At 40.2% G+C, this 18,567-nt stretch overlaps 1 protein-coding gene across 2 annotated transcripts in view; it reads left to right on the top strand.

The window, feature by feature from the left end:
- The first annotated feature begins 246 nt into the window (after positions 1–246).
- BEAN1 (brain expressed associated with NEDD4 1) overlaps positions 247–18,567 on the top strand; it is a 73,532-nt gene continuing 55,211 nt past the window's right edge. The window contains exons 1-3 of one of the 2 annotated variants that reach the window (XM_064519715.1): positions 247–602; positions 1,723–1,797; positions 15,927–16,061. In XM_064519715.1, the coding sequence (XP_064375785.1) occupies positions 572–602; positions 1,723–1,797; positions 15,927–16,061 (241 nt within the window). In that variant the 5' untranslated portion in view covers positions 247–571. The remainder of the gene's footprint in view (positions 603–1,722; positions 1,798–15,926; positions 16,062–18,567) is intronic. The other variant, XM_064519716.1, reaches the window with a different exon arrangement.

Raw genomic sequence — 18,567 nt, 5'->3', positions numbered from 1 at the left:
TCCTTTGTGGTTTTAGCTCTTACTTGGACTAAATTCTTCTCCTGGACCCCATCCAGCCACGCGGCATTATTTCCCCCGCACCACTCCAGTAATCCCGTCCGGCCGTGCCGGCTGATTCCCAGGCAGTCCCCCCCTTCCAGCCGAAGAGCCAGGCTGCACTCGGCTTTCCAGGAGCCATTATCCGCCTGCAGCTCCTTATCCGAGCAGCAAATCCCCGCGGCGCCTGCAACACCCCCCTTCCCCGGGAAGGCAAGCGGGAGGGGAAGGGCCGCCGCGGGGGGGGCGCAGAGCGGGGGGAAAGGGCGCCCTCCGGCCCGGGCCGGCCCCCAGCACCCTGCGAGCGGCCCCGCCGCCGCCGCCGCCGCGGGGCGGGCAGGGCAGGGCAGGGCAGGGCAGGGCAGGGCAGGGCAGGGCAGGGCCCCGGCCGCCGCCCGCCGCCGGCCCGCGGGGCGGAGGTCGCCCGCCTCCCCCGCCCTCGGCTCCGGCCGGCCGCCGCCGCTCCGGCCCCGCGCGCAGCAGGAGGCGGCGGCTGCGCCCGACTCGCCGCCCGCTGCCGCCGCGGCGGAGGCGCATGGAGACGACGGCGGCCCGCGCGGGCTGGGGTAAGGCGGCGGCGGCGGCGGCGGCAGCGCGCCGGGCCCCCTCGCGGCGGCGGCGGCGGCGGCGGGGAGGGGGCGGCGGCCCGGGCCGGCGCCCGGCGGGTCCCGGCCCCGGGGCGGGCGGCGGCGGCGGCGGCGGCTGCGAGCGAGCGGCAGGGAGGATTTCCGTGGAAACTTTGTTACTGAGCAACCCCGCCCCAGGGAGAGGGGGGAAAAGGACCCCCAAAGGGCGCAATCCCCTATCGCGCCGCGCCGCCCCGGCGAGCTGCCCGGGGGCCGCGCGGCTTGGGGAGGGCAAGCGCGAAATCTGGGGGGGGGGAACCCCAGGGCAGGCAGAGGAGCGGCGGGGGCGGCCGAGGGGCCGCCGGCACGGTATCCCCGCGGCGGCGGCGGCTGCGCCCCGCGCTACGGCGGCACCGAGGGCAGCGTGCTTGATTTGGTGTAAATAAAATGTAACCAAAACGTTGTACAAATGCCGCATTACATCCAACTAAATATCCGGGGTCGTATTTTGTAACTGTATGAGCAAACAAGCCTTTTTTTTAAGGGAGTCTAAACATTTTGTTATTTAGGACACATTTTACTTGTGTGGATTTTGTTGCCTGTAAATATAAGCCTTTGAAGTGCAAGTTATAAATATTAAGGCTTAAATGCATTGGGGGAGTCGTGTATCAAATTTTAGAATAAATTTATTCCAACCCAATTTGACACGCACATGCCTAATGTATTCAAGATGCTCTTAAACAAATTAGGAAACAGTTATTTTGCTTTACAATGGTAGGTGCCTATTTCAGAGTCTGGTGAATGACTTAACAACAATAATTAGCATATTTATATAACACATTGTTGTTTATACATGGCTTTTTGCATCTGAGAGGCATTAAAGTCATATCCAATATCATTTCCTAAGCTGGAGTGATTCCTGGAAGTATGAAGCAATGACTTATTTTATCTACCCCCATTCAGTCTACATCTGTGCGTATATTCACAGCCTGAAACATGCAATCCTGCCCCAGAGAGTGGGTGCATGTCAACAACACAGTGTGTCTTCAGCTGACATCTGGCTCCACAACAAAAACAAACTGCTGTTAAGGACCTTTTCTTTCCATTTTTCCCTCCTTAGTTCTTTTCTTCCATCTTCCTCTCATCTCTGGAAGCTCCATCGCTATTGGAATAGGCAGCAATTATTCCAATCTCTGTAAGTAGTCTTTTTTTTTTTTTTAACTGCTTTAATGGCATGCCTTGCAGTCATGTACAGCTGTAGGAATATTATATTTAAAGTCCTCTAGCAGATAAGGACACCCATCCATTAAAAAGCAAACAGCTCCCTGACTAAGAAAACAATGGAGTTAACCAAACTGGACTCAACCTTGTGGTCTTTATATATACAAAACTCACTGAAATCAGTGAGAATTGCTTGAAACTGAGCATCATAAAATTTGCTTGCAGGTACAAGTACTTCAACCTTTCTTAAATAAAAAAAAAATTCCTCCTCTTCAACATTTTCTCCCACAACAACAAATTAGCACATAGCTTCTAAAACTGATTTACAAATTGAGCACATTGCCATCAGTCAAAATTTGTATCATTTTGGCACTTACTAGTGAAACAAATGTAGCTAAAAATTACTTCCAATCCTTGAAATAAACAACAATTCCTGACATTTTACTTCCTTCTACTCCCTCTTTATTACTGATTTTTGTAGTTATTATATGAAAGTATTTTAGAAGGGAAATGTAACATTATAGGAGCCAGTTCTGCCTGTATCACTGGCCCTATTCATTTCAGAGGAAAACTACATGTATGCAGGAGACCAGACTGGCATGTCTGACCTTTTAGATAAAAAAATGCGTAATGATAAAAATACACACACAAAAATTAAACTACCAGGTTAACTCTCAGAGCAAGTGCTGCATCTCAAGAAAAGTCATGCTGAAATGTTGTAACTAGATTACTCCTTCTCTAACAAAACTTTCAACCTAAGATGCCCATCATACACAAGAAGTCCTATGATTAAAATGTGAAGTTTAAAGAAAGAACAGGCAAATAATTCTCTCATTTACATTGCTACATACATAAAGAAACTGCAAAGTCAAGCAGCTACTATCATTCATAGACTAGAAATATTATCAAGCTTAATGTTTGCCACCATGATCTACTAGCTGGGAGAAATTATTCATAGTGCCAAGACCATTTCTGTTAACAGTATTTGTAGCAACTAAACCTGCTGCAGATGGTAACTAAGAGCAAAGTTTGGTCCATAAAGCTGGTTACATTCCAAAACCAAGTAAGTGCAAATTGTTGTTTTTCAGATTGTCTGGTCATACCTTAAGCTCCTAGCAAAACTGTGTTAAAGTTGGGCTCAAAAGCAAGTGCAAAACTAGCAGCTGCTAAGCAAAAGTTGTTCAGTCTCTGGTTACCTAATATATGACCAATTGCCATCACCTAAGTCCTAAAAAATATAAGATAACAACTTAAAAGTGACAGGAAATTGCAGAAACTTACATTAGTGTAGCTACATTTGACAGTCTACTCATTTATTAGCATATTGCCTGTAAACATGGCAAGAAATACTGGTACTGTGCTTGCTTATGTTGTTAGAGGTCAACATTGTAAAAAACTGTTTAGATTATTTCTCAGCAGAACTATTGCTTTTCTGTTATATATGAAATCACATTTCGGCTTTGTAGCACTTCATTACACATGCAGTCAGTATCTGTTTAGTTTGGGAAGTCATATCAGAATAACACAGTTTTCTGTGCATCCTTCACTTTCACGTTCCTTGACCCTTGAGCTGAGATTTTTCCCTTCCGTTGCTCCCCCCAGAGAGACTGTTCTTTCACGGCAAGAGAACTTGGTATTGCACTAACTGTACATTAGCAGAGTTTTGTAATGGAACGGTTGCACCCAGGATCATTCAGAGCGGTCTGAGTGTTGCCCTCGTTTCCAGATGGGTGCCTGCTTGTCTTCACAATAAAGTGTTCTTAAGACAATATTTTCCTTTTACTTTGGTCTTAACTGAGTGCAGTGGGACCAGGACCAGTGTTTTGGCCTCCTATATACAGGGTATCATGTTTAATTACTGTAATGATTGGATTATGAATTGTTAAATTATTAAACTGACAATAATAGATAGTATTAATACAATTACAGATGGACATTAGCCAAAAACAAACTGTAGCTTGCACTATGCTTTTATTGTGAAGATGGAGAGAGGCTGGTGTTATCCCAGGCTGTTACTATGTACTAGACCACTTCTTAGACCAGTTAACTTTCCCAACACTGAATTTCTTAAGCAAGTGCAAAGGTCCAGGAGCAGGATTGCAGCTCTTCTTGTACAAAGTCTCTGCTATGCCTCTAGTAGAGAGGAAAGAGGTAAAATGACACAGGCCAAGCCCAAGCAAAGCTAATATTCAGGAATGAAACTGTGTGACTTCAACTACACAATATCCAAGAGGATTGACAATTCCAGTGTTTAATGGAACTTTCTGATTGAAAATAAAATTTAGAATTAATTTTGTTTCTTTAGAAGTTTCTTTCCAAGAGAAACATCAGATTTTCACTGCAAAGGGTTTTTAGGTGTTGGTCAGAACATGATTTTTTAAAGTGAAAAGTCAAAATTATCTCTAGAAAATGTTGATGACAGTAAGTGTAAATCATCATTCATCAACAGTCATGAACCTCGGCCACAGCTTGTAATACTTTAATGAACAGTGGCCAAAACTGTCAGAGAAGTAGAAAGGCAGACAAATGGATCTACCCAAATGCTTTTTCTTCTTTCATGCCACTGGCTGCTCCAACGCTTCCTCAGGAGTTCTGAGGTTTGTCTCTGAAGAAAAGTATGTTAAGCAAACAAATCAGCCAATTTTTTGATTAGTTCTTCAGACTGACAATACCTATCAGCTATTATAAGAAGAGAGTTATTTTATAACTATTACATAGCTGTATAGTTATTTATGTAACTAAAATATTACTGAAAATTTATGATAACCATATTAAACAATATTATGTCTCAGCTGTTATGTCTAAGACCACAAGGAATGTCTAGGCAGGTAAAATGTTCATTTGGATGCATGAATCAGGAAAAATAAATACAGAAAGGATGCAGGCTGTTTTAAAATTCAGAGTTAAGGCACCTGTGTTATACCCTTTATAGATTTTACACACTTAGTCTTACTAAACAGAATTATCTCACAAAATGCAAGAAGGAACAGAAACATTCCTACTATGGCTCTCTGCCCGTGCTGTATGAAAACAGACCTAGCCAGGCAGAGGGACGTACTTGCTACTGAGAAAGCTGCAGAGAATCCCGCTCCTGCATCCCACAGGCCCTTGGCTCGCCATGCCGGATGCTGCCCCTCCGCAGTCAGCTCGCACCCGGCCAGCCCGGCTGGCTCCCAGCTGTGTTGTCACAGACTACAGCACTGCCAGCTGTATGCCGAGGCCCCAGGAAGACAGTGGAAGGCGCAGCGCGCTTTTACTCATAAATAAGGAAATCGTTCTGCACACAGTGAAATCACTCTCTCTACTGCTACAGGCTAGGGATTTTGTAGCTTTTGTTCTTGATGGCATATCCTGCCTTTTCCCCAGAATGGACTCCAAACTCAGCTGGTTTAATACAGTGGTCCAGAGGCCAGTAGTCAAGGAGCACGACTACATAGTCTTGTGCACAGGTGGAGCCCAGTGCCTCAGCACAAATAGGTGAAATAACTAGGTGACGATGGGTCAGTGCATGTCTTATGGTGGTTCTGTTGGCTGCAACAGATTTGAGACATACAGAAAGAGCTTCAAATCTATGCCTGACAGCTTTGCTGTGAGCTGTGAAGCTGTTGACCTGGAGAGAGAGTACTTTATTCCAGGAAGTATTCCAGGAAGTTTAAGAGATAGATTGGTATATGTGCACCAAGCCTTCTAGACCCTGTACAATATATTTCCCTGCCCTTGTGGGATGCCTTGAGAAGTGTCAGTGATGGAAACACCATTTCCAGCCTTTCCTTTCTCTAACAGCAGAAAGCTAGCAAGCCTGTAAAGCAGTGATGCCAGGCAGTCAGGGGCGCAGACATGCTAATCACTCTCCTTTCTCCAAGTGCACAGCAAAGTTTAATCCCCAGAGTAATCTGCTCTTTATTTTCCTTCACTGATTCTTTTCTCAAAGTGTGGATGTTTTCTGAAGGCACCAAAGTGGAGCCTCCTATCTTTCCTTCCTTAAAGGTGTCCCATATCTGCCTACAGTTTTCCATACTGCACTTCAGGCTCTAATGACTCCAAATGTGCAGAAATCAAGGATGTTCAAATGCCCCCAGAACTACACTTCACAGTCCTTTGTTCTTCTCCCCTAATAAGTTGTATCCTGCTCAGTATCTTTCTGCCATCAATCTATTTTATGATGGCTCCAGATCATCTCAGTTATTCAAATCAAGAATGATTTTTTCACCTTTTAATTTATATTAGACTAGAACCTGCACTAGGAAGGTATCAATTTCTCACCAAGCCTGACAATTTCTCATCTTCATTTATGACAATGTAGGCTGACAACTCCAAATCATTCATTTCCACTGTAACTACTTACTTAATGCTTTAATTTCATCAATTTCTCCCCAATCCTGCCTCCCATCCTTTTTTTTTTTTTTTTTTTTTTTTTTAGTAGCAGAGAGAATAATAGGATCAGAATTCATTCTTGTGCAACCATTATATAAAAACAGAACAGAGTCCACCCCTGTTCCCTAGCAAATAAGCAGGAATGATGCTTTAGTTTTGAAGGGGATCTCATCAAACTGATTTAACAAGAAATAAGACTGAGAAACCTCCCAGAGAAAAGAGAAGGAAGGGAGATATGCTTTAGAGGTGCTGAGCACTATTCACTCTTTCAGTCTATCATTTCATTATTGTATAACGATTGTACTTAAGCTAGATATCCAAGCACCTAAAAATGCAATAGATGTCCAGATGCCTTTATGCAAAGATATCTTGAGAGATAGACATCTGACCGATTATGAGCTAGTGTAAATCCTACGTAAAGCCTCTATCTGATGCTTTGAAAATTTGGCCTCAAGTTCAGATGTTTTGAAAATCTGGCCTCAAGTTCGAAGCTGGCAAAGGGAAGCAATTCAGCTGGCTTTGACAGCATTTATGCAAATAGTGAATTTAGCTCCAAGACTTTATATATATATATATCTTGCTACAACTTCCTGAAATCCCTCAGACCATTTTTTAAAATAATGACATTGTAGGACAGTAAGACACCTACAGTCTTAAAAGATCATTGTGGAGATGCATTTGCTTGAGGGCATTCCAGCCAAAGCCGCTTCAGCACTGTCTATTAATGCATATCTTGCTTCTGTGACAATGTCTTTCCTGGGCCTTTTTCATTTTAAGTCTGTTATCTTTTAATTGCTGTTTTTACTTGTATACATGCTAATCCCTTTACTTCTGTCATTAAAATGAGGATTTTGGTTTCCGCAATTGTTTTCTATCTTCATTAAAAATATATAAAGAAATAGTGATATATGTGCAATCTTATAATTTTCGGCCTTTGAATCTCTCCAGTTTGCAATTAATCTTTTTTAGTTTCATGGCTTAAGAGAAACAGCTCTGATTGAAAGCATCTGATAGTTACAGTTTTTCTTAATCCTAATTTTATTTTAAATTAGTCGCACAATTGTTATATGATTATTACTACCAGTACCAGCTGCACTTAGAGGACCCACATAAGACTTAAACTCTATCACGCTATGCCCTATATAAGAAACTGGCCTTGTCCTTCCAAACTGCAGGTGCCTCGATAAGACAAAAGGTGGGAACGGAAACAGTGTGGCAGAGAAATGAATAGTTTTAGATCATGTGGCAACTTAAGGAGAAAGCCAGGCTTTCCTGGCTCCCAGATTAGTATCTGTCCATTGCTTGACAAAACACAGCACTAGCTGTTTTCTCTTGTAGCATTTTTTTTTCCCCGTCTTTGTCCAGCCCCACGCCTTTCCATCAGTGTTAGGGTAGCAGATCACTGCCTGCAGCTGGAGGAAAGCCTGCCCTCCCACACTAACCCCACACCATGCCCACAAAGAGCAAACAGGGTGTCTCTTGCTGAGTTTCGAGCCCTGCAAGAGGTAGGAGGGGCTGGGGATGATCAGAGCAGGCAGACTGGATGGAGAAAAGTGAGTAAGAGGCCAGAGGAGGTAAAAGAGTAACCAGAGAAAGAAAAAAGAAAAGTTAAAGAAACTCTGAAAACAAAGAGTGAGAGCAAAAATACAAGTTTTAAGTCATATGTGTGCACACCTTTCTCTCCAGAATGTTCTAGGACACAAGAAGAAATACAGTTCGGAGCTGTGTGGTGTATTATTCTCAGTAAATCTGTTTTTCAATCTGTTTCGCTATGTAGGAAAAGTAAAATTAATTTTTGCACATCTTATTGCACAGAACTCCAGCTCCAGAGATTTGACAGGAAATTTTTAATTCTTTGCTTGTCTCCCTTTTCCTTCCCTTTCCTGAAAAAATGAGAAGAATGAGAAGAAACATTTCCTTCTCATTGTCTTTATTCCCTTTCAGTTTTTTACATCCATCTGCTCTATATTTTTTAGCTGCTTTTAACACAGACATGTATAAATGAACTGAATGGGAGAAGTGCTGGGGATGTCAGTACAGAGGCCAGGCAAGTTTTAGTAGTATGGTATCTCATGTTCCCTGGAAATCCCACAGCGGGACATGGCATTATTCATATCGCCCCTTCCATTCCTTCTCAATGAACGCGTTTCCCCTCGTGGTATGAATTCCACCACCGCTGCTGGAACAGCTCACCAGCCTCACTGGCTGTACATAAGTGCCACAAGACAATTCCTGGAACATTTATTCTACTTTTATTTTTTTTACATGATTTTTTCTGTAGCTGAGTCAATTATCTACAGACAACCAGTTGTCCTTCAGGCTCAGACCTGATTTAGATGATATTCTGATGTTACGCTTGTCCTCAATTTCAGTTACCACTAAATTTAGGACAGAAAAGTAACTACAGCTGGGCTGTAATATTTCTCTAGTTAGATCATAAATATGGTACTCCCTTTCACTGGGGAACCCAAGAGATATATCGAAATGGCATATTTTACATGAGAAAGCTAACCAATTCAGTCAGTAGAACAGCTTTCTGAGGTTCATTTTAAGTCCTTTAATAGACTTAAATTGGTTGCTTCCAATTTTTAAACATTGAACAAGCCCTCACTTACTGTCAAAGTTAAATCAGGGACTTCTACAACAAGGAATCAAGATGAGCTATACAAAAAGATGAGCTATAAAAAATCAGATCCCAGATCCTCAGAGACAGCTAATATAGTACATGACAGAGCATCCAGCAGATTGCCAGCTATTTAGTCGCAGTTTGAAGACTAGTTCTTACTAGGCCAAAGACCTCATAGTGAACTTTGCTTCTAATCTACACTTAGCTTTCTCCTCTTTGCTCATCAGCAGAGTTCAATAATTTGGACTAAATCTCCATTTGTAATTATTTACAACTTAAACTACAGAGGTGCACAATGGCCATTCACAGTGGCCAAACACAGCGTGCAAGGCAGTCACTAGCTTAAACAGCTTGAAGGAAATATAAGACTTGATTAAGAAAGAAGCAGGTCATAGAAAACCCAATGCAGAAGAATGGCATAGATACAAAGTTGTTAGGAATTTGTAAACTGTTTTTCCTTGTTGTCTGTTTTTCCTTGTTGTCTTCTTAGGTACTGCCCTGAAACATGCCTCTAAAGGTGCAATGATTAGGCTACCTACTATGCTATCATCAGTTCCTGTCCAGCAACCAAATGTAAAAACCCTGCAGACTCAAATATACTGTAACAGCTCTAAATGACAACTTAACACTCCTGGTTTATTGCAGATGCCACGGTGACAAGTAGACCAACAATATCTAGGCTTTCAGTATTGTAATTATAACGGTATTTCAAAGACACATCAGGAGGGGAATATGAATCCAGAGTTATTCCTCCTTTGGCCTGGAACTTCGTGCTGGGAAAGAATACAGTCCGCAAAGAAGAGCAACAAAGAGTAGCTTTTTGAGATGACTTTTATGCATCATTTGACATGTGTATTAAACTACGCTAATAATCAAGCTCCTCATACTAAGCACGTTTGTGAAATCAGATGTTCCTTTAGAAAGGATATGAAGACAGTCAATAATAGAAGAATGAAAAAGCAGTTATGATATATTCACGCTATTGTGTGCTGGGGTACATGCTGTATGGTACATCACTTAGCATCAGTCCCCAACCAAACTGTCACGGTGTATAGGGAGAGCAGAAAATCAAAGCAACAACAAAGGTCTTGTTGTTTCATATTACAGTACCTTTTGATGATGAACTTAAAAAAAAAAAATTTACAGGACAATTTAAAGGAGAATGAGCAATCGAAAAGTATATACAGCCACTTTTGTTTTAACAGCATGATTCTAGATAGGTATATTAGTGGAAACTGTATGCTTTTGCAACCAACCTGACACAAATGCATATGAAATTCTGCAAAAAAGCTTTATTCAGAGCTACATTTCTGTGCTTCCATTAAAAAATGCTTCTACTGAATGAAGCAAGCTGATAATTAGAAAATTTCCCCAAAGCTTAGAAACCTAAGATAATGTTTCAAGAGTGTTGGAGCATCTACAGAAGTAGAAATAAGAACTTTTTTCCAGATTTTCAAACATATAAAACGACGATCCACACATACCGCCAAGAACAGCATGGTAAAGCTGAAGAAGGTGGCGGGGAAGTTGGTATTACAGTACCTTAACAGTATAGAAATGACATCTTGTGTCTGTCCTCTGATTTAAGGTTACTGTAAATGTCCTTGGTTGCCATCAACACAAAACTCTAAGAAATTGAGGGGCACAAGAAATTACCAGAGGGCTAAGAATCTCTCTTCCTTATAGTGCATCTTGTACAGGTTTCTGTGTCGTGCTTATCTACATAATATAAGCGCAGTAGAGCATTAAGCATCAAACTAAGATGTCCTGGATGTTGCTTATTCTCTCATCCTCTCACCAAGCTCAGAGTTTTAAATCATTTCTATCTTAAATCATCCTATGAAGGATCCTCCTTCACCAGGACTATCTTCCCACAGCAGGCTGCGAAGGTTTCAAAGTCAGCCTTCAGGCCAGAATGAAGACTCTGATTTTGTAAAGTGCTGATGGTGACGTTGTACAGAATAGTTTCTGCTGGCGGATGATCAGTGCATTAGCACTCAGTGGTTGATGTTAGAAGTGTATAACCACCATATACTTGCATAGTCATTTGAATAAAACATTTTTTGTGGTAATACTAACAAAGGAAAATAAAAAATTGGCTATAAATTGTTACATGTATTTTAATGGTGCAGGTTCATTTTCAACTTCTGGACTAATTTTATGCATTACAGTTACCTAATATTACTCCTTAACCTGAATTTGATGCGATCATTTCAATGTTCTTAAATTAAAAATTTCCACTTCATAAATTAATACAAATTTGTATTGATTTAGAACACAAATACTAAGAAAAATCAGCAATCCATTGCTTGGTACAGTTAGGTTTGGAACAGGTGGGATTAGGACTGAGGGACAGTTCTCCAAGAGAAACTTTTTTTTAGCTCTCTGTCATCTGTAGCAAAAATTGTTTTCATAATCAACTGTACCTCAAGGCAAAAGTGTAGAGTAAAGAAAAAATACTTTATGCTAGCCTCTATTGATATAAAATATCATTTTGGAAAGTAATGCATTTTCCCACAAATCATTAAATTGTTCCAAATCAGAAGGATCTTAACATATTTTTCAGTTGCTTAATAGACAGACATCACTCCTTTGCGAAATACAGGCAGCACTTGCTAAATTTAAAGAAATAAAATGAGTATTGGAATCAATACTGGTAGGCCTTTCTTACATACTTCATGGTTATGTTTAAATCATGAGAGACCAGATCCTCTGTTGATATAAACTGGAATATCTACTGTAGCTTTATGGCATTACAGCAGCAAAGAAACAGAGCAGCCTATCTGAGGTGGGTGATCATCCTAATTCATAGTGTGCTAGCATTTTTATCCAGTCAGAACTGCTAAGGCACTCCAGAATTTGAAGTCCTTCTAAGTGTTACCACTACCAGAATAAAACCATCAATAGGGATCCGATACGGATGTTTTCTGAGTGACACCTCACTCAGGAGTGAGTGAGGCCCATCAGGAAGCAATCCACTTCTCTGGAGCACAACACATTTGTACTCATCAGAGAACTTTTCATTACGCCTATTCTACTTCTCGTTCCTATGTATCAGAAATAAAACGCATTTCAGAATATGAATTCATTCACACTGCATGTTAAGATATAGTATTTTATGCTGAGTGTTTTAAGTTTATATTCATTGTCGTTTTTCTGTATTCACACAAACATTGGCTAGTAAGACCCAGTAACATATTAAATCAAAGAGTATGACTGAGGATGTTGTAAAATTATATCAAGCAAATCCCTCTTTAGAGACAACAGCAGTAAAAGGATAGAGTAAGACCTATTGTCTGAATGTGAAATAAGCAGGAAGATATTATATTGCTGTAGAGTAGCTTTGTGCTGAGTGAATATCTATATTGCTTTTTATAATGTAACCATTCCCATCTTACACTAACATTTAATAATTTCCTGTTTAAGGTAAGAATATTTAAATAGATTTGAAGGCTAAAGCAACTAGTCTGACCTGCTGCACAAGCCAGACAACAGGACTGTGGGATTCTTGCCTGTAGCTCAACATACAGATGCTGAATTAGATTTTAAAACAAGAGTAATAAACTACTGAGTTCTGCAAGACAGTGTCTACCTGAAAGCTCTTTTCCAGTGATGCCTCTAGCTACTGCAAGCCAAGAGAAAAAAAGAAAAATAGGTTAATATAAACATGCAAAAGATTATATGCTAGAGGACAGAACTACAATATCTAGGAAGGGACATAAATTTGTAGTATCAGATGACATAAAAGATAAACCAGATCAGTCCACTACTTCTTACTGGATTTGCAGGTGTCATGTTTTTTGCCGTAAAGATTCAAAAGACAGGTGGAACTGACCACGTGGAACTTGGATGTCATTGTGACTTGTTCCATCAGCACCAAGATCAAATCATTAGCATTATCATGCCACAGCAATTTCTGACACTCGTTTAATTCTCTTTTATGCCCATCTCTATCCCTGACTGCTGGATGACCTTAGGCCTGCGCCTCAGTTTCTTCCTCAAAAAAGTGCTTAAAAACATGAATACTGAAAAATGTTTATCAGGTATTTTGCACTTTCCCTTGGGACAGATGGAAGATTTGCATTATCTGGATCAACAAAAGAAATCTTTTGCTCTTGCTATATATGGGAAATGTAGCTTTATGGGATAGATTTGCACACACTTTTTTAACTATCCTCCCCGCCCCTGCCCCTGCTTTGCAGTCCAAAGTATTGCATCTGCTTATATTGTTTCTTATAGGTTACAATCTTAGCCATTCTCCCCTTAAGATAATAAAACATTGCACTGTTTTTCTAACATCTTCATACAGACTGCATCCCCAAGTGGCCTACACAGTTCAACAACAACTACCAGAAACAGAAAGTATAGAATTACTTCCTGGATGAAGGAGAAGAGACATTTATCTTTAAGCAACCTTCAAAGTAGAGTCACCACAGCAGTGAGGAGATAGGAATTTCATGTTGCAGGAACTGTGGAAAAGTTTCTTACACCCAAAAGTGGTAAAATTGTAGCCAGTGATCAGGGAGAATTGTATTAAACTAGTAGAAACAGAAATAATTAATGGGAAAGATATGAACCGGTGTAGATTGGAGCAAGTTCAGAGAGGCCTAAAATAATTACAGCAACTTCAAATTAGATTATGAACTAAATAGACTTTACAGAAGATAGATATGTGTATGTGAGACACAAACTTGGACCAATTACTCTAATAAATTTGATAATATATTATAGTATTTTTTTTCATTGGCATCATTTTTTGCAAGTGAATTCCTTTTTGAAGTTTATAATAACAATCTAAAGTTAACAAAGTTGTTCCCATTTCCACAATGACTACATTTGGTCAAACATATTAGTTATAGCATAGCTTCTTCTATAATAATTTAACACTTTAAAAAACAGACAAGAATCCATACAGCCTTAAATTGCTGGGAATTCTATTCCATTTTACCCAAAGATTGTCTTAGATGCTTACCACAAATACAGTAGCTATTTGGGAAATGTTCTCCAAGATGTGCTAAAAGTATGAAACAATATGATCTGATTATTGGCCTGTAGATTGCAGAGCTGCCAGGTACAGGAATAAAAGCATACAATCTAAGATTTACTGTAACAGTTTGTTGTCAAGGCTGTTGATATTTATAAATGCATTTCGGAATACTGACATTTTCCACTGGAGCAGCTGTGTAGAGAATTGGAAATCGTGAACAATTACTCCCAACTGCATGATTTTGCAGCTATGAAGGCTGACACAAAGGCTCCAAATTTAAAATATTACAGAGCAAAGAAAAACCTGATTTAGTCAGAATGCCTGTGTTTTGTTGGGTGCTGACAATGGCCCTCTGTGCCTTTGCTTTCAAGAGCTAGAGTTTTTCAAGCTGGGCTTTAATTTTTATTTGCTTGTGTTTTGAATGTTTTCAGGTTGGACATATAAAGCAACTTGAATGCAGCGCTTGTACCTAAGGGTAATTTCTGAGGAGTTTTTCTGCACACAGGTCTTCCTTGTCAGACTTCAAATACTTTTTATTCTGTCACTAATGAACAGGACTTTTTCTCTATTCTACTTTTGTTTCCCGTTGTTTGAAGGCTCTACAAAACTGTGCAACTAAATGATATCAGTGCATTTGCTTAAGCACTCAGATGTGCTTGTCAGAAAATATGTTTTCTCTTTATCTGCCATCAATACAAGCCTACTTTCAATAACACAACTGGCAAAATGTGAAAAAACACATTTGGGGGGGCGGGGGGATGTGGCTTCTTTTTTCCTCTTTTCCTGGATAACTTTCAGATTTCCTGATCTCCATGAATTTATTTATTCTTCACAGTATATGAATAGATTTCAACTTAACAAACTGGAATATGTTTTACATAAGTTCTTTTCTCGAAGATTTGCTCAACGTGTTTTGTGTGGTATGGCCAGTATATTTTGGCCAATATTTTGCATTGCACAGTTAATATGTCAAAAGAAGACATATATTTTTCCTTGCATACAAATATCCCTGCTCTTTTGAATTTTGTATCAGGTAGCTGCTGTTTAAATATTTATGAACATCAAACAAAACAACTATTTTGAGTAGTCAGTCAAAGCTAAACACAAACTGCACAAGTGCAATGCCCACTTCCACCTCTAACATGCACTCAAAGCTTTTGGACTTGGAAAGGGTGATCCTGTTGAGATACGATAAGCGCTGACAACACTCCCCCCAATTCTTCTGCTGAAGCCCAAATATACTTTGCAAGGGTGAAGGCAAGGCCTTAAACTGCTTTTCTTAAGTTACGGGAATAGACTGGCATCACCTCTCCTTTAGCAGGAAATAAATGTTCATGCAAGTGTGTATGTATAAAGATAACAGGAGTGTTAGCACACTATCAAGGGATAAGACAAAATTACACTTTCCCCTCTCCAGGCAGAGGCGTGTGATTCAGTTTTTCGCTCAGCCCCCAAGAATCAGCGCTAGTCCTGCAAAGTGGCTTCATTCTTTCAACTCCGCCACCAGTCAAAGATGTGGCAGAACGCACATAGCTGCAGAGCCGGCTATAGAGTCTTTAATGCCTCTGCAAACCAGACCTGAATGATCATCTCCATCAACTGGCCCAAGGGTTTATTCAAAACCCGCTTCCCACTCTACCAGACTGAGTTCCTATGCTCGACTGTCAATCTGGAAAGGAATCACGAGAAATTTATATCCACAGCTAAAAAGCCCTTAATCCAGTCCTTCAGGATTATTATACAAGACAGCAAATACCTTTATTTTTTTTTTTTTTTCATTCATCTATTTTGTGTATTAAGCTGAGGCAAAGACGGATTGTTTTGTTTTGCTCTTTAAAGCATGTAAGTGACTCGGGAGGCCAGGTGCTTCTGAAAGACGTTACTCTAGTGATTTCTCTGGTATATTTTACCACTATTTAAATAATCAACAACAACAGTATACAAAGTATTTGTTTGAGTCTCAGACCTTTTCGATAGCTGACAAAAAAAGAGAGAGTGTTTTCATCCTCTTAGGGCTTTCAAAAGCAGTACGATTGACTTTCAGGAGGTCTGTGGCAGTTGCTGAGGAAGGAGGTGCTTGTTACACAGAGTCATCCATTCTCTCTTCTCCTTGCAGATGAGCAGACCATTCTACCTTGTAAAAAAGAGGAACTACAGTGTGGTAATGGACTCTGCATCTTAAACTGGCTACGCTGTCACTATAAGAAGGACTGTGGCAGAGACTACATGTCCATCAAACTAACATGTTCAAGTGAGTTACCCTTCATTTTCCTCATAAACCATGAGAAATAGTCCTATGAATGTAAAACCTTTTTCTTACTGAATCTGTTTGTAGTATACTGTTCTACACATCAGATTTGTTCTGGTTTTGTTATTGCAAGGATGTGGATATTTAGGGGTTTATCTATTTATATGTCTAAATCTAGGGGTTTATTTATGTCTAAAACCTTTTTGTTGCATGCTGATTTCAAGTGGTCTAGCAGTCAAACTTCAGCAGTAGTGAGAATGGATTTGGTCCTACTCAAAATGCATTACACTAATGTGTTGTGAAGAATGCTGCTTTAAAATGCCAGTTTCAAAAGAAAAAAGAAAAAGGAAAAAAGTATAATCCAAATGCTGAGAAAACCTAAAAAAGGCAGTCGTCATTGCCAGAAACAATTAAACACTGGCAGCTCTACAAAATTACTACAAAACAGTGACTGCTGGCTGGGCACGCTGCATTTAGAAATTTAGGCCTGGCTTAAGGTGAATAAGAGAGGTTTTGAATAAGGCTTGTGAATAAGATTTAATGTGAATGTTAATATGAATAAACAAAGAAAACTGCCAACTGATTAAAGTATTAATTGACGGGGGTGTGGGGAGAATAACTGTCAAGTCAAAGATATCCAGTGTATTTAAAGGAGTCATAGGGTAACTTGTAAACAGTGCAACTAGTTTCAGCCATTTGTTTTAGAAACAGATTTTCAACAGATTTTGAACGAATAAGTTCAAAGATGAGCTGGAGAATTTCTGAAGAAGAGAAGTAAGTGGTTGTCTCAGCAGTAGCTCCCTACTAGCAATCTTGGTGACTTAATCATCTGAACCATTCCTGTTCCTAATTTTTGCTCATTACGTTAACTTGCTAATCTCAAACTACAGTTTTAACCCTGAAACCTTCCTTTTAACATGTACAATTTGTAAGTAGCAACATCTGAGAAGGCAAATTGTTAGGCCTCTATTCCACAAAGTATAAACAGGACTGCTGACATGAATTGCTGCCAGCAAAACCTGTTGACTTTGTTTTTGCAGTTAACACAACACAGTGCACAGAAGAACACAGCTGCAATTTTGCAGAAAGGCTTGAAGATGCAGTAGGGAGAGCAGATTGATGGCTACTGACAATACCCTTCAGATGAAAGTAAACCAAAAAATGCATTCCAGGACTGTGCCTGTTGCACGCTCCATCCTCTAATGGGCATTCAGACCCACAGAAGCAAAGCAGGGCTAGTCCAGAGCACAACCCTCGGAAACACAGACTGTAAACAGCAGGTCAACACCAGCTCTTTCAGTCTGCAGATGTGTGCTTGTTGCAACAGAGTTCTTGGCTTCACAGTGGAGTTAAAGCATTCGTACAACACAGGCACTCTGCAGAATTGATCATAGTCCATTAAATAGAGCATGACACAGGTCAAATCCACAGAGCATGGAAAGATTGTGGGTCTATAGCTGAGAATTCAGAGGGGCTTCACTTTACATGTGTGGGACGGCACAGAAGACCTGAATTTAGGTAAGACCTCAGGTTCTTATGCTCTTAACTGCTAATCTGATCAGCAGTGATTACAGCTAGCCATATTTTTTCTGAGCAAGCATGTTGGGAGGGAGTGGAATATTGCACAGGAACACACCAGTTTGGACAATCTTGCCTGTATTACACAAAAAAATAAGCCCTATAGCATCGCGTGTTCCACTGGGAGGGCAGAAGGGAGAGGAAGGAAGGTCCTGCCAGGTGTTATCTATAGGACATTCATAGGGCCTCCACGTCCCGTAAGATAGGAAAAGTTGTTTGCCTGGTTGATTTTTAACCTTTAGGTTGAGCAATCATTGCAAATGAAACAAATAGGACTAAATGCCTGATAACTCATTCCTTATTTGTGCAGTAGGATTTTCAGATCACATAAAAGCTTTCCAGCAACTTGCATCTCACAGAAGTATGCATTATTTTCAGCCCTTTTATAAAGATGTGTGCATAAAATAAGTAGTGAGTGACAACAGATTCTTCTTTAACATATGTAAATATACATTTTTTTCTAAACACAAATCTATCAATTCAGCACTAATAAGAAAAAACTAACAACCGTGACAGTTGATAAAATAGTGCCAAATAGTCACAGGTTGGCTCTGAACACATTATGGTAGTTAAGAGCTCAAAAACACCACAAAACCAACAGATCATTTGCAATGCTTGCAGGAGCACACACAAATCAAAAATTGCCTAGAGGAAAAATTCATTATTTTTCAATGGAAAGACTGATTTGCTGTTCACAGCTGAACTTAAGCAGAGTGTCATCCAGTGAGGCACTAACATCTGTCACCTCACATATACTTCACCAACACAGAAATGTTTCAGACAAGACAGGCGCCAAAGCACCTCTATCATGTGTTGGTTTTGCTCAATAACAGCAAGAACTGTTAGAAGATCAACACCAACAGAAAATCTACACAAAGACTATGCAATTAGAACTATTAGACTTTCAGTCTAATACCATCTCAAATAGCAC

This window comes from Dromaius novaehollandiae, chromosome 13 (genome assembly GCF_036370855.1).
Source record: "Dromaius novaehollandiae isolate bDroNov1 chromosome 13, bDroNov1.hap1, whole genome shotgun sequence".
Classification (NCBI taxonomy): domain Eukaryota; kingdom Metazoa; phylum Chordata; class Aves; order Casuariiformes; family Dromaiidae; genus Dromaius; species Dromaius novaehollandiae.
This window is presented reverse-complemented; position numbering and strand designations above follow the sequence as displayed.